Source organism: Mercenaria mercenaria, unplaced genomic scaffold, assembly GCF_021730395.1.
Source record: "Mercenaria mercenaria strain notata unplaced genomic scaffold, MADL_Memer_1 contig_3425, whole genome shotgun sequence".
Classification (NCBI taxonomy): Eukaryota; Metazoa; Mollusca; class Bivalvia; order Venerida; family Veneridae; genus Mercenaria; species Mercenaria mercenaria.
In genome coordinates, this window is record NW_026461561.1 from 36,240 (window position 1) to 53,652 (window position 17,413).

General features: G+C 34.1%; 1 protein-coding gene across 1 annotated transcript in view; it reads right to left on the bottom strand.

Moving 5' to 3' along the window:
- Nucleotides 1-4,257: 4,257 nt before the first annotated feature.
- Nucleotides 4,258-17,413, bottom strand: part of LOC123526491 (ornithine decarboxylase-like) — a 36,075-nt gene continuing 22,919 nt past the window's right edge. The window contains exons 2-9 of the mRNA XM_053534154.1: nt 17,066-17,142; nt 14,933-15,105; nt 13,776-13,913; nt 13,085-13,306; nt 12,246-12,472; nt 8,614-8,753; nt 7,401-7,612; nt 4,258-4,395 (exon numbers count right to left, since the gene is read on the bottom strand). Coding sequence (XP_053390129.1) covers nt 4,347-4,395; nt 7,401-7,612; nt 8,614-8,753; nt 12,246-12,472; nt 13,085-13,306; nt 13,776-13,913; nt 14,933-15,105; nt 17,066-17,095 — 1,191 coding nt within the window. The 5' untranslated portion in view covers nt 17,096-17,142 and the 3' untranslated portion in view covers nt 4,258-4,346. The remainder of the gene's footprint in view (nt 4,396-7,400; nt 7,613-8,613; nt 8,754-12,245; nt 12,473-13,084; nt 13,307-13,775; nt 13,914-14,932; nt 15,106-17,065; nt 17,143-17,413) is intronic.

Genomic DNA, 17,413 nt, shown 5'->3' on the forward strand with positions numbered 1-17,413 from the left:
CTTCTAGCGTAGCTATCTTAAATAACGCTCCATGTTTTTATTTAAAAATGTGATAAATATTTTGCTTTAATTTATTACTAATAAGTTCTTTGTTTACCATACAATGTATTTATTCATTTAGATTATAATAAAATCTATATGATTTTAATTAAACATTATTAATGTATAGTTTTTGTTTTCGTGTTATCTCCCCGTCTAGGGCTGAGCACCTGACCCTCAATGTGCGCGAACACGCCCTAGATAGGTATATAAGTCAGCTCTATATACTTCAGGGAGATATAAATAGCAGAGTGAGGCCATTCCTTAAACTAAAACGTTTCTCATAAATACGTCATTCTAAAATTAGAATCAAAATGGCCGCCACGCATGTACAGTGAATTCATTTCTGATATGCAAATGAGTTACTATATATAGTAACTAGGTCATCCAAGATGGCGCCCGTTTGTTAGGCCCTAAAGAGGCACCTATACTACTTTACTACAATTTCAAAGACGGGAGATATATTTCTTCTCGAAACAAGGAGCTGCTTTTTTTAAAACGCATACTGATGCCCCATGTGTATGACCAATGGTGTTGTTTTTATGGTCTTAAGTTGTCAACGTCATCTATATATAAGTCAGCTCGTAGGTATTGTCTCAAGGCTTATGAAAATGAACATTTTATAGTAGCTAAATATTGTCTGAAAAATGGACACTGAGACAATAAAATTACTTTTACTAAATACCTGAAATTAAATAAACATCAGAAACGAACTATTGTGTCTGTTTTCTTATATATGTGTGTGAAAGTTCTACCACAGGTTTTACAAGTCTGGTAACACTGGTGCCATGTGGCTTTTAGAGGCCATTACACTACAGAGTATGAACTAAATTGAGTCATAAATTTGTCCTTGGCTGACAGTTTCAAATAAACATGGAGAAGAAGTCAGCTGTTTGCCATAGTCGCACAGGAATATTATATCTTGCAGTTGCATAATATATGTGTGAAGGCTTGTCGCTTGAAATCATTATACTCTTTGTGCTGCATGTTCTGCGTGAAATGTTAAAGAAATGGATCATTGAAATGATAGATTTTGATGTGCATTTTCTACTCGGTAAGCCAGCTCCGAGAGAAAAAACAGAAGTAAAAAATCGTCGCGAAATCGCGAAACAAAAAAATACTCGTCATAAAGCCGTGTTATTTTAAACCTTTTTATATGCGTGTTTGACAAGTATTTGACACAGTATTGTCAAATAATGTTTTAAGTATTCAAAAAAGTAATAAATAAAATGACTTCAACTTTACTTTGATGAAATTCATATCCGAAGTTAAAAGTGATATCGTCTGGACTTCACAAAAGAGGACCATTTTTGCACAAGACTTGAATTATGCATGGTAAATGCTTCAAAAATAAAGAAAAGAAAACATAGTTTATCAAAAGTAATCATTTTCAGTATTTAGGAATGTCCCGGCGACACGAACAAACTTCATTCAAACCGATACAAAAAGTACAAAATCCAGACTTTTATTGACATTGTCTCCCAACCATTTCTCATGCTACCTAGTATTCCCCGTCAGTGAAGCTATATTGTAGATATTTTTGCTCGTGACTCGTGAAATAACATTATAAAATATAGGCATTCACCTTTTGTCATGAGATTACAACTTGGCTCATCTAACAGGGTTGCAAAGTTGAAAATTCATTCGAAATCGAACATTTTTCGCTGGCCTCAGTATCATGCCATAAAGTACCAAAATGTGATAAATGTGTCTATCGTTGCACAAATGACCAATATTTAGCTTTTACTTCTTCACGTTGTGAAGTTCTTCTCTTAGAAATTAGAAAATATCAGTGGTGAGCATTTACTTTGAAATGTTACAGGAATATATTAATAAATTATCGTAGCTGTATATGTTTCAAACATACGTACAAATACCACATCGTGCTTTCGATAACAGGATGGACACCATATATATAATTCAATACTCTTTATTCAATTCCAATGCAACTATAAACATAATTGTAAAACATTACCGCCATTTTATGAATCCCTTACATAAACGTGAAATATAAGGTAGTTATTATATACCTTACTATATATAGTAACAAAACTGCATAGGACAATATCCTGTTACCAAGGTAAAATACTCAGTAGCAGACAACATGACCAACAGCGAGCACAGCGACCGGTTATTTGCCCGATAGGTATGTGTGACGTCATTGTTGACGCCATTTTACCATGTGTAGTTGCGATGAAAAGTTTGATGACCTCGATATTTTATATGATTAACTGATTCATTCGTTATTGTGTTAAGGTATCTTATGAATAAACTATTAAACGGAACGACTTATAACACGCCAGAACGAATTTGCAGAAATCGGTCACCATAATACATGTGCATAAAATATATATTTTACTTTATCATTAAATAGGCCTACATAAAATCAGTTCTGATGTGTTTGATTTTGTTAATCGGGTATTTATTTAAGTCTCCTTTCTGAAATGATAGATCAATTTAAGGGAAAGCTCCTAATATGAAAGATTGATCATTTGTAATCATTTTTATATCCAGTATTATTTCTTAAACATTTATATATTTAATTGTGAAATATAAACGTACTTAGATTATAAGAATAAATGTCTCTTAACTATCAGATATACGTGCTTTACATATCACATTTCAGTTTAACGCATTTTCAATATGTATTTGAACTAAAGTGTACACTTACATATAAGTGGCTGTAGGTGTCTATGCACGAATTAAATGTTTTCATTTCGTCAAATTCAATAGTTTTATAGTACAAAGTGATGTGGAAAAGGCAACGTTAATATTTCAACTACAACATGTTTATACAGTGTAGTGTGCAAGAGAGCTACAATTTGTTGATAATAATATACAAACTGTTATGCAAATCAATGATACCCTCGAGTACTGATTTTTTTACATTTTTATGCATGTCGGGTTGGATACATTTTAAGTCAGGTATGTGAACAGACGTTGTCCATAAAGCAGCTACGTAAGAATACTTTCTGTAATAACAACCACAGTTAGTGGTCTGTACAAACATAGGGTAATAGAGAGGGAAAGAAAGAGAGAGAGATAGCTAGATAGAGAGAGAGAGATATATAGAGAGATTCAAATTTAGTAGAGATGCTTTTGAAACTCAAGAAGAATGCACAACTATTTATTGATTCAAACTAAATATCTAAATGGAAATGCTACTAAAATGTTCATCTAAGATATGAATTTCGTTTGAATGAAGATCATTAACTTTTAGAAATTACATAAATGTTCTTTTTGATGAAGGTAGTATACCCTAAGATTTCAATGCCAGAAAAAATGAGAAAATTTACGACAAACTGTATTTGTTTATTCACTCTTTCAAAAATTACATTCAAAAGTATCTAATTTGATGCTTAATGTTTTAATCATGTAGATAATGAGAACGTTATCGTAGTTAAGCTACAAAACATTATTGAGTTACAATGACGTCACATACGTCATAACGTTACATGTTGGTAACAACGCAAGATTTGTAGCTTTTATCTTAAATTAATATGAATCTTGAGCACTTTTGGTTGATAAGCTGACCTAAAACAGCCATTTAATCATACAGAGAATGGCACTGAAGCCGTCGAAAGCTTGTTATTTTCAAAAAAAATGTAAAACAAATGCGTCAACATGGAAATACGAGCAACGTGACATATATATTTTAAGTTATATTAGAAAGCTAATATACATAATAGTGAAAATATCAGTTAAGCAGAGTAAAACCAAAATTAATTAAAAGCGTTAATCATTCATGTTTTTTCTTCTTTCTATATAAAAACCTTTGGAGGGTCGCTTACTTCAAACTCTCACTTGTATGGTCAGAGACAAACGAATATATTAGCAATTAAATATTTATTTGCACGAAGTACAATAAATTGCTACAGTTAAATAAGATTGAAGCGATCCTGGTGGCAATGTATACAGCATCATTAACGTACGCATTATGACGTCCAAGCTCTTTAACAAGACTGTGTACTGCACTTGTATTCCATGCTCGCAAGAAAACTGCAATATCAAGATTAAAGACTTAACGGTAGGGTAGCCAATTACATAAATTGAGTTTCCCATTTGTTGTTCGACTCAACAATGTAATTTGATAAAGCGGAAACATTACTCACCTTGCCCTAAAAGACTTTGTCCCTTTTCAATTTTACTCATGAAAAAAGGACGAAGTATGTTGCAACATGATTTAACAAACAGAATTGTTCTTGTCTTGATAACAAAATTTACTTCATGGATTACAATGTAAATAACGAAAGAAAGTAGTTTTTATCATCCATGGATATATGTAATTTGTGTGTTCACTGGGATAATCATGTGATCGACTTTTCGTTCGACTTGCCTTCCGGATACACTTGGTACCTACGATAAAAGAAGAATACAAAATTATCGTACAATATTGTCCTGTCTTTATACTCAGCAATTACATTCAAGTAAAATAGATCACTATGCCATGAAATCCTTTTTAATACCACTTTCCGAAAATGTTTACAGAATATCTTATAACCCATTTTAATGGACAAATTGACTAAAGTTATATAAAATGGAATGGTAAATGTTTACCTTACATACTCTGTGAGTTTATTCTCTCTTTTAAATGTTAAGTAAAAGCCCACTAGGATTGTGACTTCGGTACTTTCATACTTAAATCTTTTTGTGTTTAAAATGAAACGGTTCAGGAAAAAGACATAGGATCAAAATATATAAAAATACATACAAAAACTTTCTTCCTATTGAACATATATTTCAAACGGCATACAACAAAAATAGTTACAATTGATGCGTGCAATATCTATCAAATTATCTGAAAAGTTGCACACTACATATACATGTTTTGTGCATCATTTATTCTTTTATCTTAAGAGGTGTACATGCCAAGAAACATTGCCTAAAACATAATATCTAATAAGTTAATTGCATGATTTAAATGTTCAATGCAATTAAAAACATATGAAGCCACTGGATAAATACTTACTAAAGAGCCGAATTACACAGTTCTATAAATACCGCACAGAAAAACTTAACTCATTTTTATTTCAATATTGACAAACATTTATTACTTTGTTTGATAATAGACAAACAAACGAAAAGGTGGAGGTATATAATAAAGATTTATTACAACAGTAGCTAGAATTGGGGTTTTATATTTCGCTCTCGTGGATTTTACAATAACGGATCACATTCGGCGCTTACGCGCCTCGTGAGATCCGATCTGACAAAATCCACTCGAACCGAATACTGCATCACAGATCAAGCTACTATTATAATAACCCTATTGTATGCATATGAGTTTAGCAATAAGGAAATTGAGGAAAAACTGTACGAGGAATATATATATTTATATATACCAGTTTTTAACAAGAGCTGTCACTAATGGTGACAAATGCCCCCGCAGCACTTTGACCTTTGACCTGGTGACCCCAAAGTCAGTATGGGTGGTGTACTCAATAAGTACTATCAGCATGTGAAGTTTGAAGGTCCTGAATGAAGCGGTTTGCATGTAAAGTGCCTTCATTCAAAAAGATAACATTGACCCCTGTGACCTTGACCTTTGACCTGGTGACCCAAAAGTCAGTATTGTTGGTGTACTCATAAAGTACTATCAGCATGTAAAGTTTGAAGGTCCTGGGTGAGGTGGTTCGCAAGAAAAGTGCCTTCATGCAAAATATTGGCCCCTGTGACCTTGACCTTTGACCTGGTGACCCCAAAGTTAGTAGGAGTGGTGTACTCAATAAGTACTATCAGCAAGTGAAGTTTGAAGGTCCTGGGTGCAGTGGTTCGCGAGTAAAGTGCCTTTATGCAAAAAGTTAACATTGGCCCCTGTGACCTTGACCTTTGACCTGGTGACCCCAAAGTCAGAAGAGGTGGTGTACGCAATAAGTACTATCAGCAAGTGAAGTTTAAAGGTCCTTGGTGCAGTGGTTCGCGAGTAAAGTGCCTTCCTGCAAAAAGTTAACGTTGGCCTCTGTGACCTTGACCTTTGACCTGATGATTCCAAAATCAGTAGGGGTGGTGTACTCAATAAGTACTATCAGCATGTGAAGTTTGAAGGTCCTGGGTGCAGTGGTTCGCGAGTAAAGTGCTTTCATGCAAAAAGTTAATGTTGGCCCCTGTGACCTTGACCTTTGACCTGGTGACCCCAAGGTCAGTAGGGGTGGTGTACTCAATAGGTGCTATCAGGCTGTGAAGTTTGAAGGTCATGTGTGCAGTGGTTCGCGAGTAAAGTGCCTTCATGCAAAAAGTTAACGTTGTGATGAACGAACGAACGAACGGACGGACAGTTGAAAACTAATATGCCTCCATTCGGGGGCATAAAAAGACATACAGCGAGCACAAACCTATCAAGAAAAAGTACTATCAAGAAATATGTTGACGTTACTTAAAGCAATGGCTATCCATATATGCTTAGAAACTTACTTAACTTTGTCCAGAATGTTACATTCGACACACACCAAGAAAGGTTACTGCCACATGCATTATCCATAAAATAGTATTTGAGTTGTACCAGCAGTGAACGATATATTATACAGTGTATGTCCTAATAGATTTCTATCATATTCTTTAGAATATTTTCATGTATTAATGATCAATTTCGTTCGGTATTAAAAAATCATATCTATGCCACTTCCGAAGAAGAGTGGTACACTGTTACGCTCATTGTTGGTCTGTTGTCGGTCGGTCTGTTGGTAGACCAATTGTTTTATATGAATGACTACATAATGCTTGGTTTTACAAATGTCAAGTTTCATTGAATAATTGTCTATGTTCAGTACTGCTCTGGAGATTAGAAGGCCATAGGTCGAGGTCATAGTGACATTGGGACTAAAACAGTTTCGTTCAATAACTAAAGACCATACAGTCGCCGAGCTTCATAGCACAAGGTCATGGTCGCAAGGACCTCAACACTGAAACGGTTTCCGTTTAACATGGTAAAAGTGATATGACCTACGGTAGTCAAACGTCATCAACAATAGTCTGTGGTCAGTACATGGATGCCTCTTGTAGGTCAATGGTCATGGGTTTATTAGTTACAAGACCGGCAGTGGTTTTCGCTCAGTAACTGAAAAATCCTATGGCCTAAAGCTTTTGAATTTTTAAGGACGATTGTTTGAGGTTATGTCAAGGTTTAAGGTTAAACAGCTACTCACTAAAACGGAAAAGAGGTCAATTTACTTACATATTATAACATTCAGGGAACTATTTAGCTAACAGATAACTGTATAAGCATAAATCAATCTTAAATTTTGTATATCTGGGAGCAATAGATTAGGAAAGTGCATTTTGGGTTATTTACTTTTCTTTTAGTATGTAACATAATACAGTCCGTTTAAATTAAGTCTCATTGTGAAGTTAAATACACTACAAACCACAACTCTTCCAAGCAATGGTAATTCATTGCAGTTGTGTCCAGCCCGTTAAATATTGTAGCCACACTGAGAGTGTAAGCACCCATGTCCTCGAAGTAAAGCCAATCACCGACATTAAGTTCGGGTAACATTACTGATCTGTTTATGCAATCTCCGGGAACAAGTGTAGACCCTAACAATTCACTTTCATAGTACGCCTGGTCTTCTTTAGACTGAGAAAATAAAAAGCAGGTTGTTAATGTGAATGACAAAATCAAGCATATATTTCAGATAGGAAAATGCAACGTTCCGAATAGGCAACAACCCAGTCTGTCGCATTCTATCAGTGCATGTATCAATGTGTACAAATTCATGTGTGCACATGAAATAATGCATAAATTAATCAAATACACTATAGTTATTTTTATTTAATCAACATGAACCCCAGTGAAACATTAAGACCGTTTTTGATCAAATTAAGAACTAAGTATAAACCTAACAGCTGTAAGCAACATGTCTTTTGTTCGACAGTAGACACTTGCAGTTCTCATAAGATGGCGGTGCGAGTTTGAAACTAATACTATTTGAAAGTTACTTAAATTGGTGTTTTCAAATCATTATTTTATAAAAAAAAAAAACTGTGGCGTGTTTTTTGATTTTTGGTTCGACGAATTTAAACTATATGTCCTCTGGTCAATTTTTACAATGGGACAACAGAAAATCCAAAAACACTTTCGACTACAATGTCCTATAATGTAGCAAGTAATCAGTTGTAGATTTACCTATTTGGCCAAATAAAATTATATATCCATGTAATGCTCTTTTTTCACAATGCGCTAAGTATCAAATCCTTGCTGCTTATTTTATGTTATCATTTTGTATTATTTTACATTTAATAAAACCTATTTATTGCCAGCAAAGCAGTAACTTGGACTGTTGAACATTTAATATACAAGGACTGTAACAGATTCCCGGCAGTATTTATCCTATAATTTAATCGACAATTATAAAAATATTGATGTTGCGCCGTCAGTTCTCAATTAAATATCGAGAACAACCTTAAACGCACCCCCTCCCCCAAATTTAGCCTCTAAGAAGAGTTCGAGAAAATTGTTCAATCTAATCTTTTTGCTATCAAATGCATCTGTTTAAAAACTTCAATCTTTCGCTGTATTAATCGAATTGTAAAAATATATTTAATATCGTATCACTTTTTCTGTAATTGGAACCTTACCTTTATAACCTTGGGGCTATGTATCACAGATCCAACATGGCGCATCCCACCAACTAAGAAGTTCCCAAAAATACTGTCATTCAGAAAGTAAGTCGTCACATTTCCTTCGATCTTTTCATACCCGTGTCCATGCTTGGGACCTATAACACATAGACACCCAGTTACAGTCATATGATACTTTTAGGAATTTTAAGTTTCAAGAGAAAGAATTATGGCACCCGACTGTGCTTTCCTATGGTGTTAAGGTTACGACAAAATAGAACAGACTTTTTTATCAAACCACGAGTAGAAACTTTGCTGATAAGACACTCAAATGCGGTCTAGTTTTACTACCATATACAGGAACTGAGCTATGCTATTAAAGCAGAATGCGTACACCTAGGATTGGTTTACAAACAATATTCTTTTAATATAAACTATAAATAGCAATCTGACCAGAAGGATAGAGTGAGTAGAAACTGAACGCAAGTGTAAGACGTTGCAAACCGCTGTAAAATCAGCAGTGTACTGATAAATCTTTATCATGCCGGGATGAGCAGCATAGCAATGAGACTCTCTTTTACCAGCTGCTTTCGCAAGCCCGAAGTCTGTTTGCGAGTAGCCGGTCTTGTCTGGAACCGGTAAATGCTTTTGAGCTTTTGCACTTCAGCTAATTAATTCATTTATCGTTAGTCACATATGATAGAAAGGAAACTAAATATTGAAAGTTGATACAAAATACTTTTGAGATACTTATTCAAATCAACAACTGTAAACATTCTTAATTGCATACATAATTTGCACTATACATGTAAATATTTAGTAAATTACCATCATTATTATCCCAATGCAGGTGTTTGATAGCGTCGTTTGCCAATGATATTGGCAACTAATGTGTACGCCGAAGCTGTAATATATCGACCGGGCTCAGCAATTATCTCCACGTTTTCTTCTGGTGGGAATAAATCAAGCAAGGTTTTGTTAATGACTTCAGTGATCTGCAAAATATCACGTGAACTTTAAGAAAATGTCTAAATTGATCAAATATCATGTTGAAGTGTTTAGTATTTTCAGCATGTATGGGGACATTATATGCTTATCAACGAAAGTAGATAAATCCTTGAACTTGAACATACACATGGTATAGTAGCGACAAGGTTGTAAAACATAACATTGATACCAATTTTGCTTTTATGAAAACCCCGTCGGAGAATAGGTTGCATATTATTTTGTTTATGGTCGGCCGATCTGTCCGTCGGCCAGTCGGTGGGTTTTTTGTCAGTCTGTCTGCCTGTCCATCGCATGTCTGTCTGCCTGTCTCCCTGATGCATTTTGATCGGTACACTGTTTGGTTTCCAATCAATAACTACAAAACGATCATGTCTACAGTGGTCGTACTTACGACGCTGATTGCCTGAGGTCAGTAATTGACTTTTATTGTTATGAGGGTCACAGGAAAAAGTGACTAAGGTCAGAATGACATTGGAATTTTAAATAGTTTCTGTTGAATAGCTTGAAAAGGTTTTGCATACAATTGTCCGATATTGTAGGGATATTATCTGGCGATGAGAATGCCGCATATCATTTTGGATTTGGAATAACACAGTTCGCATTTACACCGAGTTTGAAAATGGTTTCAAGGCAAATAGATTAAGTAGACTTAGTAAAAATAGCCCGTATGATTCACGGAAGTAAAAGATAACTTTATGACAGGAAAATACAGGAAATGAAAATCTTGTTTAAAGACACTGTGGAAATATTTTTTTTCTTTTATCATTAATCATACAAAGAAAGTGTCAAACAATATATATTCACGTCCACAGATTTTTTCCTTGTTCTGTTTAACGTTTCTAGAAATGATAACTGATCCTCTTAAGTCAGGTTTACAAGGCATTAGTTAACACCTATTGTATTTATCGAGTCCTATTTTAAAGGTGGTCAATCGCATTTAAACAACATTTAATGACATTTTTTTACTTTTTGTATATTCTGGTAGAGAATTATTTAAGGAACAAAAGGACCGATTACACAGAGTTAGATTCCTATTTGAAATGTTTATTTTATTATTTTTATAAAATTTTGTAATTACTCCCCTTTAATATGGAAGTATATAAAAAGCTGGGTATTTCTTTTTATTTCGATACAATGTCTAGTTTTACATTTTCATTTGATAGACATATCAACTATTGAACAATCTGAACCAAAATGCAAGTTTTAAAGCTGTGTGTAGCTTCTGAATTCATTTATTTCCAATCTATCTTGGTTGCGCAACCAAGATAGGCAAAGGGAGGTAATAATAATTTTTCAAACTTGCGAATTAATGAATTCCATCTAAATACATAATTTTTAATGAAAATATTTTACAAATATATTACAATATGTCTAATATTTATACATTTCCTTAGGCAAAGTAAGTAAGTAAGTTTTATTTGGCACAAGTGTACATGACATGGCAATATAGCAATAAAACAAATGACAAATCAATGCATAATAAATATTACATAGTGACAAACCAACAAATCATTTGACAGTTATATCATATCACTCAGCAAAGCCATGTAATGCTCACCAATACCAGGGATAACACAAAAAAGATGAAATGATTAATCTTATTTCCATTGTGGTCCCTGTTATTGGCGGCATGACACAGAAAGTCATGTTTAACTGTTATATTTTGAGTAATAAAGCAAGATACATAATCTTAAATACTGAATAATTTATGAAAGCTAATTGAGATTACATATATGTATAACAGTAAAGGATTTATCACATAATATTACATGAGGAATGATCAGTGAACGATAAGATGATCACAAAGTTGTCAGCCAAACTAGAAAACTCACTACTTCTGACGAAAATAAAAATATTTATACTTTAAAAATGTAAGTATAGCTACATTTAAATGAACTCAGTACAGCAGCAAAAATAAAAAAATATAATAAAATATATGACTGAGATAAGAATTATTATTGTCTGTTTAAATCAATTAAAAGATTTTAATATGCTACAACTAAAAGACTATTAAAAGCAATTAGGCATTAAAAAGGATTTGATGGCATGCTTAAATGAATGGGAAGATTCAATATCCCTAAGATGTTGAGGGAGACCATTCCACAAAACAATCCCATTGTAAGCAAAAGACTTTCTACCAAAGCTACCCATCATCTCTGGCAAAGAAAACCGACCAGTATCAACAAAGGAATAATTAGAATCAAAAGAATTTGATGATGGAAGTGCAGACACTCTAGATCTGGTAAAATGGTCATGGGCTGGAAAATGGGATGTAAAATGCTCCTTAAGATATTCCGGTGCAGTGCCTGACTTTATTCTATGGACATGACAGAGAGTTATCTGATCTACTCTCTTTGAGACAGGCAACCAATTTAGAGACTTGAATTGCTCTGACCCAACATGAGACCTACTATCCATGTTCAAAACAAATCTGATCATTTTGTTTTGAGTAGTTTGAAGCCTATTTTTCCAATACTTGGTCAAACTTGGATACCAACTAGAGCATACATAATCAAAATGACACTGTATCAGAGACATTACCAAAGGCTTCTTAGTATGAAGATCCAAGAACTGGTTCTTTCTATGAAGGAATTTTAACCGAGCATTAGACTTTGTGACCACTGAACGTGCAATTTCATTACCGGAAAGATTTTGGTCTAATGTAGCACCCAGATACTTCACTGAACTGGTTGCTTGAATGTTTGTACCATTACAAGAAACATTTAAAGCATTTTGTGTCTTTAACCTAGGCTTAGACCCAAAGAGAATAGACTCTGTTTTACCAAGATGGAGTGAAAGCTTGTTGTCAATAAGCCATTCACTTACATTTCCCGTTTCCATAGATAAAATAGACTCAATATCAGCTATACTTTTACCATATACAAGAATTCCAGAGTCATCAGCATACAGTAATAACTTATTTTTGACCACAGCTGACATATCATTGACATAGATTAAAAATAAAAGGGGACCAAGGATTGAACCTTGGGGAACCCCGCAGGTTACAGGGGCACGATTGGAATGGACACCTGAAACAGCAACTAACTGGTGTCTATCAGAAAGATATTATTGGAACCAGAGAACAGCATCTGAACTAAGGCCATAAAGTATGTTTATCAAATTTATACTTATGATAAAAAAGCTCTATCTTGGTTGGGCAACCAGGATATGAAAATGAAACTTTAATAATACCTCCAGTGAAAATCTAATTTGTATTAAGTGTTAAGTGAACATAAATGAGTGTAAATGATCAGATGCTAAAGTTTCGAACAAATCCATTACATGGCCAAAATCTGATTATCCACCTTTAAGATTTTACCGTTAAAAAAAGACAATCATTGTTATCAAGCTGAAACCATTTTCAAAGTCGGTGTTTCCAAATTATTTCAAAATACTAACACATTTACACACATTTGCTAAATAGGTTACAAATAATTAACAAATAAATAAGTAGTCAAACATTTTGTATGATTATTGTTACATAATTTCGTTGCTTTTTATAGATATTTGTTTGGAATCAAAAATGATTTTACTGACTTCTTTAAAGCGTCTGACGGTGTTCTGTTGTCCTGGAAATCCTCCTCCAATATCTAGGATTTTCATGTTAAATCCCATCATGCGGGCAATGTCAAAAACCGTTCTAGATTGTTGCAGAATGGAAATAAATGCTTTGGGATTCCGTATGTCACCTCCAACGTGAAAGCTACAACATTAAATGTCAATAAAGAGTTTGATGTTGTACAGTTCGTTTACTAGGTCATGCGTATTTACACTTTTTCAAACTAAACTTTCTCTACTTACAAAATGATCTTTCTACTTTCTGATTATGTTTTGTTTTAGCTTGAGCTCACGTTTTTCTTATACTCGAAAGTTTAAATTATGGAAGCCGGAGTTAAGGATACAAAACTTAATCTTTAATGTTTACAAATACGATGTTTACAAAAACGAACTGTAAATTGAACTTAACACGATAAATGCTTGAGCAGACAGCAAGTTTAGAAAGGCTGTGTACTTATATACGTAACAAATCAAATTTACTTGGTAAATAAATCATTTCTAAAACAACCCCATGTTTAATCTTTTTCTTTTTGTACGTATCTGAATAAAGAATAAAGATGTATTATGTAATAAAAATAAAAGCATGTTAATGTTAAGTTAAAGTCTACAATTACCATACTCCAACAACGTTCAGATTAAGGTCTTTGGCCGACTGAAGTATTTCCGGAGTCTCTGTGACGGAGCAGCCAAATCTGTCTCCAAGCTTAAATCTTGCATCGAATTCTTGCTCTGGGAGTATTCGTAGGAGCAACCTTACATGTAATCATTCAGCTATATTCAAATACATTATGAGCGTTCTCAGCTGTAATTTCTAGACGGTTTAACATTCAGTTTACTATTCATCTATAAAACAGTTCAGTCTTACTCATCAATACAGGTTGCGCAAATAGAATCTGTCTATGTTTGAAAACGGTAATGTGCATAAAATACTTTTTTACTTCTGATATTAAAGAAACATTACTATTTTTACAGAAATGATACACAGATGTACAAATGAAGATATACACTTATAGCTACAATGCTGGAAATATTAAGATGGTTGCGATTTCATCATTCAATCACATGTTATTAATGTAATGTAGCAGTGCACATTGAAATGCACTTGTAAATCCTAGTTCATAAGTTTTATAGTGTTAATTTGTTATTTGCAAATAAACTAGGCCAGCATTAATTCTTTTGCATTGAGTATACGCTGCTGGCATTGAATGTACACTATTAAACCTATGTTTAATCTAACCCTAACCTTTACACCATTCAGTACGTGCGTCGGGGGCCTCCGTGGCCGAGTGGTTAAGGACTCTGACTTCAAAGCACTTGCCTTCCACCAATGCTGTTTCCAGTCTCACTCAGGGCGTTGAATTCCTCAAGTGAGGAAGCCATCCAGCTGGTTTACGGAAGGTCGGTTGTTCTACCTAGGTGCACTCCCGTGATGAAATAATGCGCGGAGGGGCACCTTGGGTCTTACCCCTACATCAAAGTTGCCATATGACCCGTAATTGTGTCGGTGCGACGTGAAACCCAAGAAAAAGAAAATACAACACGTGCGTACATCCATTATGGGCGATTTAATTTTGGCAGAATATATTACACATAGGCGTACATGTACTGAAATACGAAATTTGCATCCTCTTTAATACGAAGACGTGCTGGAATAGAAAGGTTTGTGGCATTACTCTCGCAATGTAGTAATTTTCTTTTTTACTGCAGTTAACATGTTTAACTACGTACATTTTGATTTTGTTTTTACCGGTTAATTAAAGGAAAAAACTACCTTGCTAATGGGTAAGACACTTTCACTTTGTGAAGTTCATTTACAGTGTCAAACGTCATCAAAGACACTTCTCGGCTTTTCACAAAATGTAAACTTGAAATAGGCTTGCATGGATGTGCATAAACAATACGAGTTGGAGATACGCCAAGCTTTAAAACTGCTTCAATCTCTGCCTAAAATGATAAAAACCAATCTTACATGGGTAGGCACGTACGTCACGCGCACCTGCTCTATGGAAATAGTTTAAACGGATTTACTTTCTTTCGAGCTCTGGTGAGTTGTATCTCAGTTATCTCATAAAAAGTAGCCTAACCCAATAGAACTTACTGGGAATGATTCTGACGTTCAGTGCGTCCTGAAATACGCACAGGTTACACATGCACAGTGAGATTTCTAGCATCTATACAGGTTTCACGTTATGCGAAAATGCCAAAGATATTACCAGTTTGGCCCTTTTTGTCCGTATCTGTTCAGTAGATGTGTGGAGAGTAAAATCAATTTCGACTTCTGCGTATATTTGATCGTTTATTTCAAAGACTATTCTGAGATGCATTTTACAATGTACAGGTATGTTTACTTTTACTCCCAGTCATTTACTCGTCCTTAAACTACTATAGAAAAGTGAAAAATTCACAGGTATATCAACACTACAAAAATGAAAATGATGCATGCTTGTTTCGATTGAACCTATTCATGGACGGTAGTGGAAATGTATATAAACGTCTCAAACCTGGGCGGAGCATGACGAAACAGCTTCGATTCGTTCGCAGTAATAAAATAATAAAAAATCACTATATTGCCATGCCACTTATACTTATAACGAGCCAGTTAAAAGATGAATTTCTTTGTTATTTAACAACTGTCGGCATGGAGTGAAATGTTAACTTAAGTTCAATAAAGAATAAAACAGCATTCGATGAAGGCATTCAAGTTTTTTATATGCATTTATCATAATGTCAAATGCCATGTTTATCTGGGTCGATCTCTTCGGGCAGAGGTCACTAATACGTAATGCAGATTTATAGTATCTTTAGATACATTTAATGTTACCGCTTGGACGAAATGAGCAAAAATTTAAGTCTTTGAACATTGTGAATTTATTCGAAACATTTTGCAGCTTCTATTCATTCGCGAATTCTTTTATATGTGAATAAGATAAGTACGGAGTAAAAAGTAGAAGTTTAAATGAAAAGATGCAGAAAAAATTATAAGAGAAAAGCAATATTTTACTTTTACATTTGTTATGTTTACCGTCCCACTGACACAGTGTTAGATCTTATGGCTTTGAAACAAACAAAGAATTGTACACGTAAGTGACGGAATGATTGTCTCTCTACCTACGCTGAACAGAAGGTACATTGTAAATAAGTATTTAAAATGACCATTTCTTTCATTTCCTTGCCTTGTGTGTAAAATGTTGTTATGCAGAAAAAATAATAGTGAAGAGGTTAATCTCACAAGTGATGCGCAATTTAGAGTTGCAGGAATTTTAAGTTAAACTCTAGTGAATAGTTTTTCATGAATAATGGTCTACAGTACTCAAAGTACGACTTAACAGAGCTCGAAGAGGTATACGATCTGTGAAAACGATGTCCATTCACCAAGTGCGCGTGTCTTATGTAACTACAGTTGTTTTGAAAACGGACTAATTAATATGAAAACTTTGAAATACAAACGCAAGTTAATTTCTCACGAAGGTATTTATTAGGTCTACTTAAACCTCTTTGCCGTAATTATACCTTTTCATATTTTGATCAGTGGGTCATAGCTTGCCAATAATATTCTTATGTATCAAGCCCAGTTGAAAGAACTCTAAAAAGAGTCACTTACATATCTGTAAGTTTAAAAGATCAGTAATATACATGCAATCTTTAACAGCATTCAAATATCAGCTGTTGTATTGTATGACAAATATGCAGCAAATATGTATATATATTCTGAAAGATGCTTCCAGACTAAAATAATGGCACAGTATGTATGTCATCGGCCCATTCTAGAACACGTATAAAAACATGATTCGTACAAACAATGTTGTTCTCTAAGCACTTCAAACGGCACGATCGTTCACATAGTGGTTATGGGTTTACAATTATCAAAGGAGCTATAAGAAGACTTAAAGCGCTGTAAAATTACCTTGCTTGCGCAGTCAAACGAAGTCCCCATATCTGCCAGAACTTGCAACAATGCTTTATCTGTATTACACTTCACAGCTGAAACAAAACTGACACCTGCATTAATTTTGCAGTATTTCAAACTTGAGCTAAATTAAGTGACTGGTGTTTATTTTTGTTGCTGTTGTTTTAAGTAATTTTGAAATGACCATGTGTATGTCTTTCAATATAATTATAAAGTAATCAGATATGTTTGCACTTTTTCCGATCAATCTCAAACAAGTAGCCAGGTGCAGGGGAGTTAATATTAGCCCTTGACATATGGTTCTTATTACTTTATCTTTGATTTACATTTATTAAGACTTTAACA